General features: G+C 42.1%; 1 protein-coding gene across 1 annotated transcript in view; it reads right to left on the bottom strand.

Annotated features, from left to right (window-relative positions):
* Positions 1-24432, bottom strand: part of LOC105832006 (A-kinase anchor protein 200) — a 90762-nt gene that overhangs the window by 3433 nt on the left and 62897 nt on the right. The window contains exon 5 of the mRNA XM_028190237.2: positions 1523-4006. Coding sequence (XP_028046038.2) covers positions 1523-4006 — 2484 coding nt within the window. The remainder of the gene's footprint in view (positions 1-1522; positions 4007-24432) is intronic.

The raw sequence follows: 24432 nt of genomic DNA, 5'->3' as shown, positions 1-24432 counted from the left end.
CCATAAAAAAAAAAATAAAATTTTTTTTTCTTGTGCTGTCATCTATTTTAAATGAGTATAGCAAATAAATCATCATGAAACGATTATGTTGTATATGTTGCGATTCAAGTAGGAGATAGCAACTATCCTGAGATTATAAGATATAGCAGGTTAGATTTTAAGATAAACATTTTCGTGCATATATATTTACGTATATATGTAAGAAAATATAGTAATTTATAATAAAATGTATAAAAATTGACATATTTTTTATACATATAAATTGTAATTAACAATAGAAATATAATTGCTATAAAAATATCGCGTTAAAACGTATTTCTAAGTTTAGTCTGCATTGAAAAGCAGTATGCCTGGATAATCGCGATGACTATTACCTCCTCGCTTGAAGCGCAGTGTGCGACGACGAAATGCCTCAGCAGAATCGTTTCGTCATGCTTTGGGCAGCGCAAAGAATTGAAAATCCCGCTGACGAACCCTCAGATAAGGAAACTTGGCATGCGCAAGTACAAGATGCTTACGACACAACAAATGCAATTACAAGAATAGCACGACAGTAAGAATCGAGCTCTTCTAATGAGCACGTCTAAACAAAAAAAAATTTAAACGCCAGCTACCACGCTCGTGTCATTAGTCCAACTGCTTTTACGTCTATCAATGAGATTCACGCTAGAGGTACCTCTAATATATTCGAGCGTCTATGTTATTATTAGTACAAGAGAGCGTTCGATATGGCAAGAAGATACAATCTACAGAAATGACATTAACTGGCGCAGCAGCGCAATTGGTCCACTATTCGCCACGCCATAAAAAGTATTCTACTATAGCGTATCGATTTTAATCGTATGAAAGATCGTGTTAATATTCAAGAAAACCAAGAGGCAAACAACACATTGTGGCAATTGTGGTAATAAATATATGGGTTTTTAAGACGGAAAACTTGAACGGAAGCGTCGGAGGACATCGAGTAGCAGAGTAAGACTTGTGTTAATCACGTTTACAGAACGAAGAATGCACACGAGACCCTCAGGCGTTGAAACACAACGGAGACGCAATGGGAAACGGAAAACGGATTCAGCGGACTCTCTGAGGATTAACCAGTTCCGGTCGTGAATCGGTACATCCAAACAGCAAAATATAATTTTGTTTTCGAGATGAGAATTATGTAATGTCTTCCCCCCCCCTCCCGCGTAACTGTCAGTCTCATGTCACTCGATGTTACTTTTCGTCAAGAGAACGGAACAAAAAGGCGAGACTGTTCGCTGGATGGAGCCGGAAGAGGGGGGAAAAAAGAGGATTTTGGGGTTCAAAGTGCGTGTCAAAAATTTCCGAACAGAGAGCACTGAAGGAATGCTGGGTATAATGTGGAGATCAGGAGAGCCGATGTTTTCATTTTCAGGCTATAAGACCACAGAGACAGTACTGTGCGAACCGTACGACGAAGATATACGTGGAATGAGGCGCCCGCCAAAAAAACTTTGGCCAGCAGCATTCATGCCAGGAGGTTGTGTTGCATGTTAGTCACCTGATGATGCTCCTTGGCGGCAGCCAACGGGATGGAGTTCGACAAGTGACACGACAAGGCCTCTTCCTGGCTTTCGGTCTTCGCTACGTACTCGGCCGCCAGTCTCTCCTTCAACTCAATGTTCGATTGATTACATGATATCGTCAGCGGTTCGCCCAGCAACATCAATTGCCCACGATTGCTGCTATTACCCTCGTAATCTGAGGGAATTTGCGAGCAATCTTTCGTGGCGGTTTCTGTCGCGATGCCGGGTGTGACACTGGACTGTTGGAAGTTAGGACTTGTGGGTGGTGTGAGGAGAGTCTCTGTCGGGTCTCTTGAGTTGACCGCGTGCTCGACAGGAGCTGGTGGTAAATCGGCTACGGACATGTTCGTGGGAGGAATCAATAATAATGGACAAGAAAGTTCTTCCGGTGGTAAAGGATAATCAAAGGAATCTAAGTTCTGCGTCCCCGTGTCTTCAGGCGCCGGAGGTAGATCTTCCAAGGAGATTGGCACGCTTTCGGATTCAGCCACGAGACCTAAAATGTGAGGCTCATTGGAGTGCTTTTCAGAAAGAGAATACGCCGGAACGTCTGGGACGAATGATGACAAACAGTGCGCCGATTCTAAATCATCTGAGGGACAGAATTCCGGCAATGTTAAACGATCTTTTTCAATTACTTCTGTCTCGATTGTACTTATGTTTTGAAAGTTAAATGTGATTAAATCTTCAGGTGGACATGGCAGCGTCTTTTCAATTTCATTGATCGCTTCCATTTCGTTTCTCGTACAAGTATCAGATACATCAACGAATTTGTTTGATGGCTCAACTGTCGCGTTTTCTGGAATAAACATATCTTTCGATTTTTCTGAGATCAGAATCTCTTTTGCTGGAATGTCTAATTCCAGTTCGGTTTCCAATTTCTCCTCGTTGGTTTCGGGAATCACCTTGATGGATTCAGTGTCGGTAAGTTCCTCGACGCTGTCGTCTTCCGGAATAATCAGCGCTGGTTTGGCTTCCACTAAAATATCTTCCGAAACCGATAGCGGACCTTCCTCAGAATTTATGAATAGTTCAGTCGTGGTCAATGTGATTCCTTCTTCCTTCAGCGTATATTTAGCATAATCGTGATCATGTTCAGTCGGTGTTTCGGTCAATTGTTTCACAACATCCGCTTCTGCTAATGATTGCTCCAATGGACTTTCGATTTGATTTGTAGAGGGTACATAATCGACTTCTGACGATTTCTTCGTGTCAACAGACGCACATTTCTCGATCAAAGAAAGATCCGAATCTGATGGTTTCTCAATTGATTCAATGCGCTGCGTTTTATCTGGAGAACTGTCCAGATAATTTTCAGACGATAAATACTGCTTTATCGCCGGGCAGACGCCTTTTGTTTCAATTTCAGCCGGCGATAATGTTTCAACCTCGACTTTTTCATTATGTCCGGCGTTAGGTAGTACGTTTATCTTCATCGCAACTTCACAACTATTTATCTCGTTCTTTGTTTGACACTCCACAACCGGTAAAGCCTCGTTCATAACTTTAGTCATCGCAACAACGTCAGGAACTTCCTCTATACCTCGTGTGTTTTTATTATCGCACTCCATAGCTAGTGGCAAAGTTTCCATTGCTATATTTGCTTCACTTTTCTGGCACTTAAATACTTCCTTCTCCTTCTCTGCGACGTGGCCCTCTACCTTTAGCTCGATCCCGGCTTCTTTATCACGGCTATTCTCTAATGTTTCCCCTATCTTTTTCGCGACATCTTGAGACGTCTCAATCTCGGACTTTACCACCGGCAGAGACTTTACTTCCGCGAGGGTAAAGGTCACTTCTGTCGAGGGCAAATCATCGGTAGAAGGAATGAATGATGATATCGGAGACGCGATAGCGGTGATGGTGGGTTCGCGGCTCTCTTGGGAAAGAATATCCTTGTTGGACGACGGGTACGCGACTTTGGGCGGTGGTGCCAGCGTCGATTCCTCGGCAGCAGCCACGGCAGGCAGCTTGAGCGCCTCAGCCAGGGCCGTGGCGTTCGCCGCGGCCTGCCGTGCCTGCTGCAAGGGTGACGGGTCTATAGGTGTCGGTGGTGGACTGGACGGGGGCAGGGGTGGGAGGTCCTCACTGGCTTTCCTCTCAATGATAGACGGCGTCGCGACTAGCTGGACTCGGTAGACGGGAATCTCTACCGGGTCCGCTACGGAGTGACCGCCAGCTGACTGACTGACCTCGACTACTTTTTTCTCGACCTCGACTTTTTCGACCTCCTCTTTCTTATCCTCGACAGACGGGACGGGAGTAGGGGCGGAGAGAGTAGGTTCCTTTTTCTTTTCCTCGGTCGGGCTAGCGGCTGCTGCCGATGCTACGGCATCCTCTTCCTTCGGCTCGGCTGCTGCTGGCGCGACTACTTGCTCGTCCGCCGATGGACTGCTTACTGCTGATTTCTCCTCCGGGCTGCTCGCAGTGGCCGTTGCATTCTCCGCGTCTTCGCCACCCTAAGACAATTAAGAGAGACACCCTGTCTTAGATATTTTGTACGATTAAAACACTCGCAAATCAAAATCTATATCTTTAAGTTGTTTATATTTGTTTACATTTCATAATTTCACCGAAAAATATCGATATCAGTACCTTGTTACATTTATTACCTTTAAATTTCGTTCATGTTTATGCATTTAACTTGAATACATATAAAATACTTAAACTTTAATTCAAGTATTTATACATTTAACTAAAATATATTATAAACATTGTATTTAAACTAAAAAAATTGAATTAAGTTAAAAAATTTAATCAAATTAATCATTTTTTCTCAGTGTAAGTAAATTTTTGTAAACAAATAATTAAAAATACCTATTAAATAATTATTTTAATCTACAAGAAATACAAACAAGAATTTGGCGTAAAAAATATCTACCGAACCGTTTTTTAGCAGTCGATCGTCTCTAAATAAAAGGTGAGTCGCCATGTCACGTGGATGCAATGCGATGGAGAAAATGTTGGTTCAGTCAAGCGCAATATTATTTTTTTTTTTTGTTCGTCGCAAGGGGTGGCTGCCGACGATTGCGACGCTCATTCTCTCAAGCCAAGGGTAAGTTCCGAGCGACTCAAATAAAAACGAGGGTGAACAGCTTAATGATACGTCGGTGTGGAACGAAAGAGAGAGAAAGAGAAAGAGCAATGTGTAAAGAGGCGTACGTACCCCCTTGTGCATACGAGGGAGGTAAAAAGAGGGTGCGCGGTGGGGCGCCGAATTACCAACGTTCTCACCCTTTAGGGACCGTGTCAATCGTGTCACTGTGTCAATGAGCGGTTTTTGATTTTTTTCCTCTTTTTTATTTTTTTTAACAAAACAATTCCTTTTACTCAACAGCGCTCGAAATAATGCGAGATTTATCGCCTTAAATTTACTGTCGTAAAAAGAACGATTATCGGGTGAACGACGTTAGGCACGCCGATGAAAGGAGAGACGAACTTGATGTGTGACCAGGCAAGTGCCGTATCACTTATACGCATAATTCTGTTATCAGCTCGGTAACGTAATATGTAGAGATAGAAGTAAAGAAATGCGCAGCGGAACAAAAGCAGAGCCACGTTCTACCGACATACGCCGACGCGTTATTACGGAAATTCTCTGAGGACGTTCGTCACATTTCTTTATAGTAAATGAAACATATCTGTTGCTACTGTAAACCGCCTAATTTATAATATTCACTACCGCGCAAAATATAGTCTACGAGTAACCAATTAATCTTTCCGTTCGCTAAATATGAAGAATATTTTTCGCATGCAAAAATATGAAATAAATGTGTACATATATAAATATTTAAATATGTAATATATATTTATATGTATTATATATTGTGGTTTATATGTATCATATATATGTAGTATCATATATATTAGAATAAACTCAAAAATAATTTGTCCGTGTAACTATATTATATGTAAGAATTTTATATTTGTAGATTTACATGACTATTTCGCTCGACGGCTCGTGTTTGACAGCTGTCATTGTTGGTCTTCGCGTGTCGTCGTGTGCCGAGAAACACTCTCGATAATACTTCGCGGCTTGCGCAACCTAAGGCGGCAAGGACAGTCGAGACAAAATCAATTCTTGAAACCCGAGAGGGAAACAGAAACCGGACGTGAGAAACGCGCCGTGCGCTTTATTGTCCTGCGTTCCGTATCGATCGCCGGCGCCGCTCCTCGAGTCCTCCCATCGTGGATTTTCCTAAAAGATATAAGCCTCTCTCCCGCTTAAAGAATTACAACGGTGCCCAACGGAGTGGCACTTAAGAGGCATTTGTTGCAGCTTTTATGTTGGTTCTGTATGTGTGGATGTGTATCCGGGAATTACAATTTTATTCCTCTTGTAAAGAAAAGTTCTCTTGCGAGAAGTTATAAGAGAATGTTTTCGATATGTAATGTAGAGAGTTGTAACTCGACCCTCTTCTTCAAAACAATCCTCTGCATACGTAATCCTCTACGCCTGTGTATTTTGCGTATTTAAAACAAATGATATAAATATCCTGTCGATATTACGAATTTTATTTTATCATAATCCTGTAACTTTAATGTCAATGCTCGGTGCAAATTTAACCAGGTGTTTTATTTTTGACGAAAATATTTTACGTTTATAAAAGTGATATCAGACGATCCGAAAATCCGCTCCAATTTCCTTAATCGAGGGACCTGCTCCAAATTCCACTCGGAACTTTCCACTTGGGATTCCTTCACTTCCGCCCGAGTAGCCGCTGATATTTAAACGCAGCGCGTCACCGACAGAGTGAAAGCGACCGTAAATGGATACTTACGCAGCGAGAATTTGGCCTAATACCAAAACGTAAAAACGCACGACAAAATTGGCCAACAGCCAGGGTCGTGTACCGAGGAGCATTGTCCGCGAAGACGAAGAGGCAAGTGCCAACGTAATGAACTTCCGGCTGCCCGGCGTCCTCTTATGATGAAATCGATCGAGAAATTGCGGACCCGCTTCCTTACATGCAACATACCGAATTACTGTTGGCCGGCAACCAATTCTGAGTAGGTTAAAAGCGCCGCTGTGTATGGGATGTGCCAGAAAAAAAAATTTGCATACCATAGCCCATCTCTCTGCAGCAAACAGAGGAATGCACTCAGTTGCTTGCAAGTAGATTCTCAAGTCTTTTATTTTATAAATATTAAAGAAAATGATTAGATATATATATATATATATATATATAATTTTTTATATATTAAAAAATAATTATCCACTTAGTAAAAGTTTAATAAAGCGTTATGCGTTTTATCAAGTAATTACATTGGGAAAGTTTCAAAAAATATTGTTCCGTTCAGAAAAAGCATTTCGCTAAAATGTCCTGTGAATTCATTCATCGTAAAAGCGAGCAAACAACAAAAACACAATATTTTTCCGGTGCATAATACTTTCGTCGATTTTGTGTTGACCGATGGTACGACAAGTGTTTCAACGGAGAGCTGCAGTTTGCAACGTTTTCAGTTACTTGAGCGCCGGCCAAAGGAATCAAGTTACTCACATATTCCGGGTATTTACCTTTCAATGTCGGTAAATGATGCAATATACGCCAATTTGGAACAATTTCACCGGAAAGTGTACCGTTTATAGCTGCTCCATTAACATTACGGCTAAACGTGTCTCACGTTCCTGACAGACGAAAGTGAGTTAATTTTACGCTAACGGACGGCGGCTAAATTTTTAATCGCCCCGTAAAACGCTGACGGTCGCGTAAGGGCATGCATCCCGCAGGGTGAACCATGGGGGATGAAACGGCCGGGCTCGGAAAAGTCGATCAAGTATCTTTTACGCCCTTACTGGCACGTGGAACATTAGAAATGCATTAGCCCTCGCCTATCTCGGGGACGACCCTTATAATTTTGACGGTGCGCAATCCTTCACAACAAACGTTCGCAAATCCTCGCCCTCCAATTTTCGATAAAAGAAAAAAAAAATTGGTACATCTGCAGAGCAAACGCCGTTTGCGCTCAACACGCGCTCTTCTACTTTTAATTATTTCCTACAGAAACTTGAAACAAAAAAATCAACCTGTTTCTGTTTATGTTTTTTTATGTGCATTAGAAAAAATCTTTTTACTAATCTTTTTAACTAATGTTAAATTTCACAAATATCAAAAACATGGAAAAACGGATTTTTCAACGAAGCTAGAGAATAGTGGAAATTCGGGAAATTCCTTGTCAGTAATGTTGACGTTGTAATAACGTGTCATGTTCATTCGATCGTGCGAATTATCCTACATGCCGTCGCGCCCATGACAGCTGGCGTTCGCCAGCACCAAAATCAATTTCCTGTTCGAGAAAAAGTTAGCTAGAGCAGAGCGGTTTGCTGAAACAATCGTATTAACAGCTGTCATCTCATTCTGCTACATCGATACAATAATAGCCTGGCGAATTATATGAGCGAATAGATTTTTCCGAAATGCTAATGCCAGCAAGATAATATTTTATTAAAATTTGTGCTTCTTAAGCTTACGAAGGAACGGGCTCTTAAGCTCGCAACGGTAAACTGCCATTATGTACAATTCTGAACTTTATGTCCCTTGGAACGGGATCTGATGGCCGCAGGAGCGAAAACGGAGCGGGCAAGAGCTACGCCATCGACGTCCCGGAAGTAATCTCGCGTATTTAACGAGCGTGACTTAGACAATAGGTGCGCTAATGATTCGCAGGTGTTTCGCGAGCGATTCATTGATGTATATCGGCGTGTTCCGCGAATGACATGTTCATAGGACATGCGCTCCTCCGTATGCGGGCATCTCTCCATCGTCGTACCTCTTAAAATACGCCGTGGCGAAGCTGCGGCGATACATACCGCGCCTGGTAGACGCCGGGGCGCTCGCGATATATGCGAGGCAACAAACTGGCGTTTGTTTTAACTTCGCCATTCTTTCGCGGATATAAATTACGGGCATTTATCCGGTTCACCGGAGCATGTCCGCCAGTAATATCGCGCACACAACCAACGGGCAAACAACGTAAACGCGATCGGCGAGAGGGAGAGGCGCGCGTTTCGATGTATGCGTGGACGTCGAAAAGCGCCGATAGTCATAGTCGTAGAAAGACAAAGAGGAAAAAAGAGAGAAGGAACGGGAGAAAGAGAGAACCCCCGGTCTATTGTTCGGTCGTACCTCCGCGCGTCGATATGAAACATTTCGAAATCCTCGTTGTTCCGTTTCTACCGTGCGCACGACCGATTTCGCCACTGATTTAATGCGACTGTAAGATAAATCGGCAATCAACCCGACGATCCACTTACGCTCGCTTCCCGCTGAGTATCCCGTAATGTAACGCCAGCGCGGTACAACAATCGGGAAACATTACGAGATACTCGACTAAAGCGAATACCAGTAGATTTTAACACCTTGCATTTGGAGAGCTAATAATAAAATCCAAGATATCGTGTATCGCGATTAAATTTCACGTTAATTATAACCTTCACAATATCGAGTTCCCTCGTTTTGCGCTGAATACGGTGGCACCTAGTTCCGCGCTTGCCTTCGATTGTGGCCTCAGAGCAAACGAGGAGCGAGGTCGCAGTCGATTTCCTCCCGACAGCTCCACGCGGCTTTTCGCGAGCGGCTTGGCACGCGACTCGAGCCGGTTAATAATCCACGCAGATAGAAATCTGACACGAAAGCCGACGCAAGAAGCTAGCTCGCAGCCGGCGTGTAAACGGCTCTTTAGGTCGCGGCGAGCGTCTCGCGTGTTTCACGCTTCGCAGTGGCGAGAGATTCGACGTGTACAACCGTCGGCCGTGCATAGAGCTACAATGTCGAACCATTGTAACTGAAGCGGCGTAAGAATCCGCAAGGTTCATTTAGAGGAAGGTCGCCGACACTGACACAAGCCTTCTGAAGCGGCATCGCTTAGTTTCCCGAAAACTAAACACTTAATATTAATACTGATAAAAACAGAATCTGTTACAATTAATTGCAAATTTGTAAATTTGTAGAAAAGAAAAATGTAGCCTAAATTCAATTTTTCAGACATTTATTCTCGATTGTGTTGCAAAAACCTTAATTACTACTATATATGTAAAAACTGTTATACCATCTGATAGAAGACGCTTTCTAGATTACATTTTACATTTTTAAAAAATTTTATTTTAAATTTTTGTTTAAGAATTATGCCATCCAAAAACAAAGTATGCATTATTGATGATCTTCCTGTACGTACGGCTTGATGATCCAAGGAGATACCTTCGCAAATTGCAAGCATACTTTATTCGTGCCACGAACCCTTTAATTCGTACGACAAAAAGAGTTATCAACTGAAAATTGTTGATTCAAGCCACGGCCGGCGTTTATAAATTTCCCCACAAATGTCAGTTCCTCGCCGAGCTTCCTGGGCCTGGAATAATTCGCCTCTCAGGAATAAACGTTCGTACGGCTTGGCATGATAATTTAATCTCGCAGCACCCTCGCCCGCGGCTCACAAGCGAACCGCCGCGCGCGCCGCTTTCCGCTCGGTGAGCCAGGTCGTAATAAATTTCGATAAATCTCGTTGGAAATTCATAGCTAATCAAGGATTTAACGCGCGCTTTGAGCGCCGGCTGGGCATAAATTGCATTTTTCCCCGCGGGCTATCGTAACACTAAGGTTCAACCTTAGCGGAAACCAAGCCAGCCATCCCCTCAATCAATCCCCTGGTAATGACCTATACAACCGCGAGTGGCTTGCCACCGATCGCTGGTTGAGAGAGGTCAAGCGCAAAAACCCCGAATAAAATATTTTAGAAGGCAAAAGATTTCATAGATCGTAAATTACACCGTCCTCGCTGTAATCGCATTACAAAATTACTCTCCGCTAGTGCGACCTCACCTCACGTAACGACACTCGAATAAACCGCAAAACGAGCGGGGATCACTACCGAGGAGCGAACCGGCGTGATCTTTAGCCTCAGATAAATCGCTATTTTGGCACCGTTGACGCCACAGTCCACAAGCCCTCCCTCCCTCCCTCCCTCCCGTCTCAAGAAAGCATTCCGCCGCTTTTCTCTCGCGCCTTTGCGTTCCTACGCTCCTCCGTTCTATTTTCGCACACCTCGCGCTGGCGCGAAAGTGTCGGTTTACCATGACGGATACTTATCTACTTAAATTTAAACGCGCGCGTTCACCAATTAAGTATTAACGTATCGTAATTTGAATATTAACATTATAAGCAAAATTAATTTCATTTTAAAAAAATGAACTGAAAAGTAGAGCGCGTTAATCGGGTTTACCGTACCGTGGGTGGTTCTGTATCCTGCGCAGCTACCGGAACTGCAGTAATGCCCAATAGTGGAACATAAGTTAATATCTTCCGAGTCGCTCGTGCAAAAGCACTCGCCACTCTGCACATGACATTGCCCAAACTGCGCCCCGCTTGTAGAACGTATTCCATCTCGGTGTAAACCTTTAATTAATCCTGCATCCAAATTTTCGGATTTGCAATTTTGTCACCGAGGTTTCTTCACCGATTGATATTACAATGAACGATCGAGATTTAACAAGTTATATCGAGTATTATTAGATAAAACTTTTAAATGATAACTGTTACGACGTATATGCCCAAAGCAACAACAATTGAGATATAAATCTTGCTTGTTGCAGATATGTGAAGAAGTGAAGTAATCGAAGGTGTGTGATAATAAAATTTTGTAATAATGCTAAGATTAAGAATCCCAAAAACATTTGCTTTAATTTGTCATTTTTATAAATATAAAATAATTGTTTAATTGCACAATAGAATATTTAAATGGAACGATGTGATGTATTGAATAGCGTTCTGTCTGTCGTGTATTTGTTTCCTCAAATACGTTGTTTGCACATATCGATCTATATTTAGAAAATTGAAGACTGTTCCTATGCTCAGTTTGAATACTCTGCCACTCCCTATTAATAGAACTGAATCACCAAGCGTGATTGATTCTACGCAGAAAGGTTCTACCGGCACCAAAGTCGTGAAAAAAAAAAAATTACAATTTGCATGAAGCAATAAGTTGCGCAATAAAAATTACACGGCATGAAACAAAAATACCTCTTTTATAATGTTCAACTATCAATCATTAATCAATACTTTTAGAGATGCGACATTCAATTCTTATTTAAATGGCAACTTTAAATAACGTATTGCAGAAATAACGCGTTGCGAAATATCCGCAACAAGGAAATTCTTCAACGCAAAAAGACCTCGATCGTCCATGAAATATCAGCATATCGTAATTGCGACACTACCTTTATCACACGCGCACGCAAAACACAAGTGACAAGAACGGAGGCAGATACGTACTAACTGTTCGCCGTTGGCGAACTACTTGGGCAAGCCTACGAGTTCAGCGAGGGTTTATATAGAGGATCGTCCCACGTCTCCTAGCGAAAGAAGAGAACCGAGAGTCACACGTTGAAAGTCAGAAAGAGAGAGGAAGAGAGAAACTCGCGATAGGAGTTAGTCACTAGCCACTGTAGCTAGTAACTAGAGATGCAAGGTAACACTAAGTTTATGTGTGTACTGAAATGACTAAAAAAAATGACAAGAAAAAACAAAGTTCCAAGGTTAATTAATTAGCATTTAACGTTTGCTAAAAAGTTTATTCAAAAATAGTAGAATTCTTTCTTCAGAAAACGTAATTTTTCTTTCGGAGAAAATATTTTGATTGCTGTTTAATTGTGGAATGGCGTGTCTCGCTTAAAAATTAAACACGCGATGAAATTAAAGTGGCCGATTAATATGTGCAATTTTAAAACGTTATTTCTGGAACGACACGGTAGAAGATACTTATGTTTTTATGCACATAAATTTCACTTGGACTCTAAATATTCGCGTTATTGTGGGACGGCTTCAAAATACACATAATTATACATAAGTACACATGTCGTGTCGGAGAAGTCCGATTCCCCGGAGAGATATCAACGACGGAGAACGAGGAAAGCTGACCCGTGTCTCTGTATAACGGGTAGTGGTAAAGATTTCGAGCGAGCGAGCGAGACGGTGAATTGGAGACGAAAGAAGTAAAGATGAAGATAGAGAGAGAGAAAAAGGAAGACGCACCTATATGGTGAAACTAGGAAGAGAAAAGATCCTTGAGCACACTGACGATACAAGAGCGACAAAGTGCAGTAAAAGAGGTGAAGTTGACGGTACCGTGGTGAAGAAGGGAAAAGAGGGAGTCGGATTCATCCTAGAAACGTACGGCTGCTACTAACCGATGCGTCGCCACGGACAAAAATTTACGCCGCAAAACCGCCGCGCGTTTCTATTCTTGGACGACCGAGACAGGAAGGCAGGGAGGCGAGGAGTGCTAAATGAAAGAAACGGACGGAACGACGACGGAAATATGCATTTCTTCTTATTAGCGCTGAATTTATATCTATCTCTGTCACAAGGACTTCTATAAATATATAAACGAATTTTATTTAAAATATCTTGCAAACATCTTGTTAAAAAAAAAAAAATGATAGAATTTTCCAATCCACAAAATTTTCCTTTGTTTGTAAACTACGTGTATTTAATTGACATTTCGCGAAAATAGCCGAATTGCCATGACAAAGAGTATATGCGATTGCAACACATTATATCACGTGATTTACTGCGGATAGCAGATAAACTTTTTTTCAAACAATATGATTTTTATTTAAATACCGCGTTTTAAAGACAACAAAGACGACGCACGCTTGAAGATGGCAAATGGTAATTTACAAGAAAACGAATCGCGATAAGGTCGCAGTCGCAGAAATAGTTGGACGGCATCCAAACAGCTGAGTTTATCGTTGAACTTTATTGTTCCCGCTTCTGCTGGTTGATACAAGCACGCGAGTACGTGACGTCGGAAGGCCGAAAATAATCGCGGATGTTGTAAAGAATAATGTCGCGTACGCGGCGACAATATAATTTCCGATTCTCTTAAATATGAGAACGCATGTATTTATCTCTCGCGTCCGCGTTGCGCATTGACGCGGGCTTATCAAATCGCGACTGAAATAACCATGACGCGCGAAATAATCGCGATACTGATAATAACAAAATTCACAAAGGCAAATCCCGCAATAAATTTATTTTAAAGCTCAATCGTTATTATCATCCAAACATTAAAACGTTCAAAATTTACGTTGAAGGTAAATAAACTCCCACAAAATCTGTCTCAAAATTAACTTCAAAGTTATTACGGAACCCCCCGGTGACTTAGACGCACACAAGCTGCACTCTTTTGGCACAGCTTCGATGCGAAATCGTTGGCGGCAGCATCGACTGCAAGCTCCAATATTATTCTTAGACGAAGACGAAGAGGAAGAGAGCTTACCAAGAGAGATACTCAGCGTGTATCGACGCGACGTTCGAACAGATGGAGTCGTTACTATGCCGGTAGAAGTCGAATAACTCCTGATTATGAGCGTTCTAATAATTACCGATAACGAAGAGAGATGTACGTGTTAAACAGCGAGAGAAGCGCTACTTTCCGGTTGGCCAGCTGCCCGAAAAAAAAAAACGAGGGAAACGCTACTCTGTCACATTACCGTGTAAACGCGCTAAAGAATTTGTTCGAGTCGGAGTTTTAAAAATGTGACCTGTCCCGAACGGCATCAATTTGAGCTTCAAAATTCGTCACAATTATTCTTTTTTTTTTTCCACTGCGTTCCACGCAATGCGATGCGCGTATGACATCGTTGAGCGCCCACATATTTCGGGGTTAAAATTTTTCGAGTGTGCACGAGTGCGAACAGTTATTCTGGATCGGAAGAGCATATTTTTCCGAAATAAAAGCGAGGTGAATCGTTTCCTGCAACAGCCAGGGATGCAAAACATATAAATCATCTTTCAATTTTCGCTCGTTAGTCGAGCTTTGCTTCCCACCACCGCGTTATATCGATCAACCTGCCAGTGGTATAGTCGGCAACGAATACGTCAGTAGTATTTCACCCATTCAATTTGCTATAATCCGCTTTTCGGATCAACACTACTCTCCGTCGCCTTACTTTACGCATTCCCGGCGTGACGAAACAAGAAATAAAAATTTAAGGACTTAACGAGTGTGTATATTTTGACACAAATGTCCACTCGATGATGTAAAGTCGACGTTGATCTACTCAATCCTCGATTATGGCTTATACATAAAAGAATCTGATGTGCGAAGGATATCCTAACTTCACACATCAAAACTATTTTTTTTTTTTTTTCATTTTACCGGCAAAGTTCGAGCGCGATAAAAAACTACGCATTACAAATATTCAAAAACCGTTATATTCATGTGAAATTATTAGATTTTGCATACGGAAAAGATTTACATAAATATGCATCCTGAAAAAAAAATCTATTGCGTAAATTCTTATTTTACGGAATTGTAAATTCTATTTCTATAACTTCGTATAATTTACCACCTCGCAAACATTGATGTATACTTCCAGCAATTGTTTCTTCAACTGCACAGGAAGCGCAGTAAAATAATTATATATAAAACATATACGAATCATAAAAGATGCACGCGTGACGGTGGTGTTTCGTGTTTCTTTCGGTATCCGAAGGAAATCACGCACCTCAGGATCGACAGGAAACACGGATATAATACGGCCATTGCGGCACGTGTGAAATCTTGGCTACACGTGTAGTCGAGACCAGCTATCTTGCATAATTGAGAATCAGTACCACGTCGCCCGAGCACGTCTCCCGATGATGCTATAACCACTAGAAATCACGTTCCTCGATGAACCATCCATTTCTACAAATGTAATCTCGCCATCGTGCAATTTACGAGGGAAAAAGTTGCTTATAATTCAAAAGAATCGAAATATTTCACAAAAGGACTGTTAAACGGTATTTCAAATTGGCGGAACAAATTAAATCAGTCGTTTTCGTCAATAACATATAACGGTATTTAACGATAAACGTGAACAATGGAATAAGAAATAATTGCACGCCGATGCAGAAACAATCGCATCGCGGATCGGCATTTGTTTCGCGATCACGTAAGAGTACCAGCGTCGTCCGAGAAAGAAGGTTGAATTTGCGGTCGCGGGAAATCGGGGGAAATCCCGCGCAGGCAATATCCCGACGGTGTGTAACTCGGCGGAACGGCTCGCAATCTCGCAGGAAGGATTCGCCCCCGGGAAACAGAAATGGGGACTCATCGATTCGAAAACTGCAGCGGAAAAAGCTGCGGCGGCGGTTCGGCGCGAAGAAGAGAACGCGGAGGGAAGACTGATAAAGTGCAAACTGGAGCGAAAGATGACCGTCGTGATCTACCGACATAAATTCGCAATTCACCGAGTTTTCCTCGGTCTCGAAACGAGCAAGAACGAAGACGCTCCCGCCCCCGCGGCAAAAAGTTTCGCTCTTGTAATCTCCAGAACGCGAGGTCAGTGATACGTCGCGATTCTTCAAAAGGGAGCGATGATATATATCTAGAGTCGAAATAACGATGAGACACCGAGCTCGGCGTTCTTTCGACGATACTTGATTGAACAATAGTCACCCCGATACCAAAAGGAACAAATAATAAAATAATACGCGGTGTTTCCGAAGCGAAATCTGTTTCTTCGCGGAAATAGCGACGGTTTCCGCGTTTTTGTAAACTGCCACGCGGAAAGACTAACTCTCGTTTATCTTCTTTAAAAGAAACGTGCCCGTTTGCGAAGCAAGAGAACGTTTGCGACTAGAATTTTTATCTCGTGGAAATCGGCTCTCGCATGAAAGAAAGATAAAAGCTAGGGATTTCGAAAACTCCTGTCCGTAATCTCGGGACGTAATCTCGGCTGTAGACAAACAAACAGAGAGAAACGGGATGCGGCGGCAATACAAAGTTCTCGAGACAATTAATTAATCTTTTCTAGTGATATTAGTTTATCAATTTTCCAACCTGCATCTCGATTTATAAAAAGTGGCCAAAGGGAAAAAAATCGATAAAAATATAGAGACCGAACTCTAAAAAGCGAACCAATGTCGTCGCTCCCTTCCCCTTCGCTCACCACAAATTCCATAATTTGAAATTTTTTAACGAAACGATAAAGCACTTGGAGAAAAGGAAAGAAAAAGGCACGAAGACAAAATGCGACAGCTTTCTCTTTCTCTCTGCGCGGGTGAAATCTCGTGAAATCGGTACGAAGGAATCGCATTTCGAAGTTGTCGTACTTGGCAGTTTCACAGGGCGAATCATTCTCAAGCAAATGTGAGTTTCCGAGAGTGCCGACCTTCGCAGTTTCGACCTTCATCGGCGAGAGCTGTTCTCCGGTCGCGAATAAAAGAAGAAAAATAACTCGAATGGAAAACTCGTTATCGAGTGTCTCTTCGTTGCGCGCGCGAAGCATCCCGAGGTAGTTCTCTTTCAGGAGCACGTCAAGGGCCCTCAGTCGCGCGAGAATGTCACCTCACGGGAAATCACGCGACGCGAGGTCGGCATCCGATCGCAATTAACTGACGAACTTTTAATGAAACCGAACGTTCCCCATTCTCTCCCGCCCCCTCTCGCCCTCTTTTTCCTTTCTTTCTTGTCGCGAGGGTGTCGATGCGGAAACCGCGAATGGGAATTTATCACACAGTCGCGACATCGATTCGATGGATCTCTTATTCCTCCCCCCCTCCCCCCGGCGGAGGAAAATTAATTAACAGTAATTAACAACGTATCTTCCAGTATTGATTATTGGCAATGTTATTATCCTTACTGCATTCGTTGTGAGAGAAAGAGAGAGAGAAATCGCTTTCAAACTGCATACGTAATAGCTTGTTTATACGCGTATGAGGGACGTCGAACTGTAATCCTGATTAGCGCTAAGCCTATTAACAACTGCGATACTTGCGATAGATGGCACGTGTGAAATAGTTGGTTTGCGATATACGCTAATCGATAATTATCGCACGTTGCAGATTGCGAGAGATTCCGCGTGGCATAGCCGCACCGCGCATTTTATTTCACTAATGCGCGGGGAAGAGGCGAGGAGGAGCCTTTATTAGCGATATTATGAGGCTGTTTAGGTGAATCGCAAACACATAAAAGCCAGTAAAGGCCGTTCCCATTACTCGACCCAAGGCACCGACTCCCGCTTCCGCATTCACGGAATAAAAAGCGGAATCTCGTGCCGCGAGATATCACTCGAACGTGCATTTTTATCCGGCGCGGTGCGGCGATCTAAGTTGCAAAAATATGCTTCTTACGGTTCTTCGGTAAGAACGCCTGTAAAACGGTAGCAGTAACCATCCGGCTTAGCTCGCGCTCGCCTCTTAAATCCAACCGTATCCGATGTTTATACGATGCTTAAGAAGAAACGAGATGGTTTGAATACAGACATAGAATACTTTACATCTCATGCCTATTGTCTCGCGCACGATAATACGAGTGGAAACCGAGAAAGAAATGCGATCACGTTTAATAATTGTATTATGCAATTTCAACGACTAAAATGCACGCGTGTGTGAACACGTATATCCCTTTCATCAAAATATGACTCCGAAAGCGTTCGGTTTCTTCGCGATTCGAATTAACACGCAAAGGGGATCGGCATCGAGTCTTTTGTTCATATTCGAGAACGGATCGAATCTCACGTCGGCACGGCCGCCGAATGCGAAAAGCCCTGGTAGCCCCGTCGGTCGGCATGGCAACAGCTCCGAGCGTCCCGGCGTCGGGACGCTCGATACTAGACGACGACGGCGGTGGCGGTGGTGATGGTGGCAGCGGCGGTGGCGATGGTGGTGGCGACGGCGACGACGACGACGACGACGACGCCCAAATGCGAAAGGACGAGTGCACGATGGGCGTCAGACATGGGGTGTGGAAATTCGCCGCCGCAAATATCAGATCGCGATTCGCACGCGATCGTCTCCCCTCTCGCGGATTTACCTTCTCTTTCCCTCTCCCCCTACCCTTCTTCTACCTTCGCTTGGTCCCCGCGTGCACGCGTGAGGAGTACGTGCGTGGGCGCCGCAGGGTCTCGCAACGATGGCAACGACACGCTGCAAAACAATGTTGCGCGAAAATGACAGGCGTGTGGAGTATCGATTTTCGATCCCCCGCGACGAGTCGATCGCAATCGGTTTTTTGATATACTCGAGTAAAAAAGTCTATAAGTTACGCGTAAATCTCAGAATGTTAATTTAGAAGTAATATAAAGAATTGTACTAGGACTCAAATGAGATAAAACTTTTTTAATAACGCTGTTCATACACGAATGCCGTGTCTAAAATAATCCGTGTTTCAAGCATTTTTTCACTATGTTACAATTAAAACATTCCAATCCGGTTTATACAGTTTCCATTTCCGGTCGAAACTGAAAGTTGAAAATATCAACATTCGATAGAGTATGTACGATTTTACTTATCAAAAAGTTTTTTTTAGATTTTTGATAAAAAAAACTTCTCTCCAATTTTAAAAGGAAAGATAATCTCAAGCATTCTGTATATAATATATACTTAAGATATGAAATAATTTTACTTTATAGCATGTTGACCTTAGCGATCTCTTTAAAGTACTTTTTATGTGCGTTCTACATGATATCGCGGTATATGCGCTCGTAAGAAATATTTCTTTTTATCAGCGTCATAGCTGACGCATTAGTGTTATTAAAGTGTGTCAGGAAACCGACATAAAAGGGGTTGTCGCGAAGAAATGGAATCGAGTAGCATTTTAAGTTAATGCGCAGATCAACGAACGTTCCTTCACAGTAACAAGATCCGTCGAGGTCTTTAAACTGACAAATTTCGGCTAAATTTAGACAATTAATAAAAAATGAGAACCAGGAAATGGGGTTTTTCTCTCGATTGTTATATTTGGTGAAAAACACGAATACCTCGCGATAGCGAGCGACATATTTTTTTATTGCACGATATATCAATCTGTTTACGAATGCAGGTATATCTTGCGTGCGTTTGCAAAATTAATTTTCCCTGTTTGCACCGCGATACGCATTTATTTCCTCGTTTCGTCCTCCCCTATCCCCGTCACTCCTTCCGGTATCGTTACGAGAGTAAATTGGAGTCACCGGCAGAAGAAACGTCGGCTCTTTCAGCAAAACGTGAGGCTCTTCGTGGTTTACGACGAGAGAGTGATATATAGTTTTTTTTTTCTCTACCTCACTTGCTCTAGGAAGCATGCATTTGATTGCTTTCCCCGACTCTGCGTCTTCCACGACCGTCTGTGCTTTCGATCACCTCATTTACATTATAAAGTTTCTCAAAAAGCACGTGTGCCTCTAGAATAAGGTAGAATGAAAATACATGACATTTACTCTCACGCTGTTCAGTCGTTCTGGAAGAATCTTTGAAGATTCAGGGAACAGCTCTATAAATAATTTTTCAATGTAATACTGTCCATTTTGAATTTTTAGAGAACTTTTAATATAAAAGTTGAAAAGGAAGTAAGCGTATCGGTCTGATAGATTTCAGGTGATAACCAAGAACTGTCTAGGAGAAATTTTCTTCTGTTGACCATCCGTCTTGTTATCGGTCGTGATGAAAAGAGTGAACTCAACGACTAGACCAATATTTGACGGGAAGACTGGCTGCAAGATTACAGTCACCCATGAACTTCATCGAGAACGCCATAGAAACTTGCGGAAACGTTCAGTATCAAAACGGAAATTAACGTTCTTCTCAATAATAAAAATATAACATTGAAAAAATATTAATATTGCATTATTAATTCCGTATTAAAGGTATTTTAAAAAGGTATTATATTTAACGTATTCTACATTGAATAAGAGTTTGATAATAGTCGAGTCAAACGTTGAGTGAAATAATGAAATATATTTTTCTGTATATATATTCTTGAATGAAATCTTAACTGTAATTTAATAAACAGATTATTATTTTTGATCGTGCTTGTAATACTTCTTTTTTGGTAGGAACACGTTAGAGTTTTTAGTGGCAATGTGAGGCACGATCGGTCGATCAAAAAAAAAAAAAAAAAAAAAAAAAAAGGACAATGAAATGAAACATTTGGTGTTGACAGCAGGTTCTCTAGATAATCCGTTTTAATCCGAACAACCTTCGGATGGCTTTCAGACACGTCCGAGACAAGAGCCTTCGACAGTCCTGGCCGCTCGCCAAGCACTCCGAGTCTGATTAGCTTGTAATTGCGTATTGTTTCCCCGGTAAAGTAAGATAGAACTAAGCGACAGACAAAGAAAAGAACAGAATATAAAGGAGAATGAGATAATGTCAAGCTTCGAGTTCTTGAAATCTGCGAAAGATTGCTCTCCTCCGAGTTAAGCTCCTCGAGAGACTACTTGCCTTGGTAATGACGAAGGAAACCGCGAAACAGCAGAAGACAATTCAGCGACGCTAGAATTATTCAGTTAGCATAACTAAAATACGTTGGTTAGCATTCTATTTGGTTAGCATAACTACAAATTTTCAGCAACACTGAATCGCTATATAAAACTGCTAAATGAGTTCTGTTAATTTAAATTCCATCTATTCGACAGACAATAAAAATATATTAAATCCTCTTCTTGTTCAAATTGAATGATATGCTTCTGATCGAATAAAATTTGAAATCTGGTGCAATAAGAGATTCAAGAATCTACGAAGCCTCCCGAAAAATCTCCCGATTTATTCGATCGTTCTGACTTTGTAATACGATCCTGCTGTACTACGAGCGAGAACGACGGGCGAAAAGTTGCGTGGAAAAGACGGCCATCGGCATGCGTCTTTCACGCGCGGATCATCGAAGAGGTTGAGGGATCCTTTGAACGCGGTCATGCACCTCTTTTGTGCCTCATCACAATAAAGAACCGTGGACCCTTCTCCAACTTCCTTTTCCATTTCTCCTCCACGCCCAGGGTTTTTTAACAGAATTTGAATCGACGACGAGCACGCACCGCGTTCGTTCGGGCGCGTTGAAAAGTGATCGTTAGAGATCCCGCTACCTCGTTAACTTTCCATCTTTCCCGACTCATTAAGCTTCTCTTGAAATTTCGTGGAAGCGCTCGGTGCTGAGCAACACTCGGTGTGTCGTACCATTTCGCTCGATATTAATCAATTCACGAACGTAATGAGTAAACCTTTGTACGTTTCTATATAGGGAAACTTAATTTCATCACCGAACGAGAAGGCAGTTTGTTCGCTTAATTTCCGCGATCAAAAGTTCGGCGCGTGGCTAAGGAAATTTACCTAGCAAACTTTTCTTCGTTCACAATCCCGAGATCTTTACGATAGGAAGAGTAGAATTTAAATACTTAAAAAATCGCAAAATTTCGCCAAGAACTAACGGACGAAATCAGTGGTTTGAATATTACCATGAATGACGGCCGGAAAGCAACTCCCGGGGAAAAAGTTAAAAGAATATAAGAAATCGCGTACCGTCACACTTTGCACGCGTTCAGGATATCCGTGAAATTCCGCGAACAGAAGAGAAAAGTTCGAATCGATCGCTGTATTTCGTCTCGCATCGTGAATTCGCGCGAGTCTCGGGCTTTTCATTCGGCCTTTTCATTTCACCTGTCGCGTACTTCCGAACGAAAGCACATAACTGTGGAGATGAAACGCGATTGACGACACGTAAGAACACCCTTCAGACGTCGGTACGTCACGCGGCACGTCCTATCGTTGTTGTCACTGTGAAGCCAGCAGAAGCGAGAATTGAGCGGAGAAAACGAAAAAAAAGTGTGCTTCAAACCCGATCAGCACCAACAGAATCATTCACTCTCCACTCAAACGCTCGTATTTACGCGAATGTTGCTAGCAATTATACAAAGTATAAGTACACACTCTTCTTTCAAGTAACGCATTTACATTATGTTGCCACATAGATAAATCTGTTTGTCAGTAGTCTTAAAATTATAATTTACTATTAACAGCTGAAAAATAAAGCTTTTTAAAAAAATCTCTAGACAAATGTTTATTCAATTTTTTGACAAGCTATTTTAATTTTCCAAGCATAAGGAAGCGTTTCCATTCAAGAATACGCGTGGGTGAACGTGACACCGCATCGAGAGATACATATAGACGACAGAACTCGAAGGACCGATGGGATGAATTTCATCGGTGCCATTAGGGATGAAATCGAACCAAGCGACACCATCGCAACGCTTTTCGCGGTGTATGAGAACCGGTTCCGAACATCACACTCTATTGCCACTACTGTCGCAACGGTCTTACTACTCTCCCTGTTCGTCGACGAAACTGCGCGTGCACGCATCGTTGCATGTGCAACGCTATGACGTTGACGGGTTTACAACCGAGGGACAGAGCGCGTCTTGTCACACACGCGGCGAAATCTTTTTCGCAACCGAACAAGATTACACGTCGTATCGCGTAGAAAGCTAATGTCGCGAAATCAATAATGATGCTCTGATGCAAATATTAAAAAAAAAATAAAGGATTTTTATATTAATGGATATTTGTATTAATAAATTATATGAAGTAATAAAAGTTATATTAAAATTCAGATTAAAAACGTTCATATTTATTGGATACTGATTTAATAACGACGTAATAATTAAAGTGGTAATTAAACATTTCCTTGTTATATGCGAGCCAATAATAATTCAGTCCGGAATTTCGAATTTATTTCCTGCAGATCACAGAAACGTTTGTTAATTTAACTGAAAATACACAATAATTCTTTGCCTCTGTTGCCGTTCAAAGATATGCTTCACGGCCAGCGACCTTCTCTCATTCTGTCCTAAAATAAAGTACGCATGCAACGCGGAGCTTGCTCGAGCTTGCACGCCACACGCCTGTCAACTTCATGTATGAACGTTATGGAAAAAAAAAATGGGGAACAAAATGCTTTCCTCGCGAGCTGAAACGAAGAATGAAATAAAGTCCTTCTCTAAACGTAAGGTTGGCCTTAACCCTCGCACAGGTGTTTTCTCTCTCTCCTCCAAGGGGTGAGTCACGCTAACCTCGGCTCACGAGAGCTCCCCTCTGCACTTTCCGACCGTCGTGCTCTCCTCCTCCTACATCGTCTACACGCACGTTCCATGCGATACTAATTAATACCACTCGACCGCCCCGCAAATGAAAGTCACGGCGACGGTCGGGCAATGTTCGGGGAATGGGCGAAGAATGAGTCGCACGGCCACACCCTGGAATATGCGGCGGCATTGTACGCGAGGGTGTTGGAGACAATGTCACATTCACGGGACTTGGAAAAAAGAAGAGGGTCGTCTCACGCCGGGCATCAAAAGAGGTCTGAAGCACCCTATACTGGGGTCGCCTCGTTGACAAAAACAACCGTTCGAGATGCGAGAAGTACTTTCCGATGCTTTAAGAGGACCAGTGTAGCATCTCCGAAAACTGTAAACTGAACCGAATATAAAGAAAATCCCAAACACAGCCCAGCTTTTAAAAGCCGAGTAAAACAAAGGATCGTTCAAATAACGCCCATAGCGTCAAAACAAAAAATAATTTATTTCATTACGTTTGAAATATGTCATTTTAAATCATAGAAATAAGAATTTTTATAATTTCTGTGCTATTTTGTATAATTAATTAATAGCTCACAGTAAATTACGGATGTATCACAAACAGAATAATTCATCTTAGAACTTGTAAAATTCTAGCTAACAATAGCACACGTTACACTTGTCTACTAATTGAAAAGAGAATTATAATTATTCGAGGACTAACAGCTGAGAGAACTAATTATTCACGCGCCTCTTGTCGAATTAATGAATTCAATCGAGTGGCCATCAATTCCAATTCGTTCGACTTGTTAACGTCGTTATCTGTATAATTTACTTGCAATGCGACAGCGATAAGGGCGCGGTCCAAGAGCTAAAAATAAATGGGCACGATATTTATTATCTGTCCGGCGTAATTCACACGACGATATAAATTCGTTTAATCGGACTCGCACGCGTGGTCGGCGCCGCTTTCAGTCTCGACGTTTGGTCGCGTTTGCCTTTAACGTTTTCGTACGCGATCGTAAATAAGCATGTAACATCCTGCAGCAAATCCTGCAATTATAAATCTGCGCGCGA

Source organism: Monomorium pharaonis, chromosome 8 (assembly GCF_013373865.1).
Source record: "Monomorium pharaonis isolate MP-MQ-018 chromosome 8, ASM1337386v2, whole genome shotgun sequence".
NCBI classification, from domain to species: Eukaryota; Metazoa; Arthropoda; class Insecta; order Hymenoptera; family Formicidae; genus Monomorium; species Monomorium pharaonis.
This window is presented reverse-complemented; position numbering and strand designations above follow the sequence as displayed.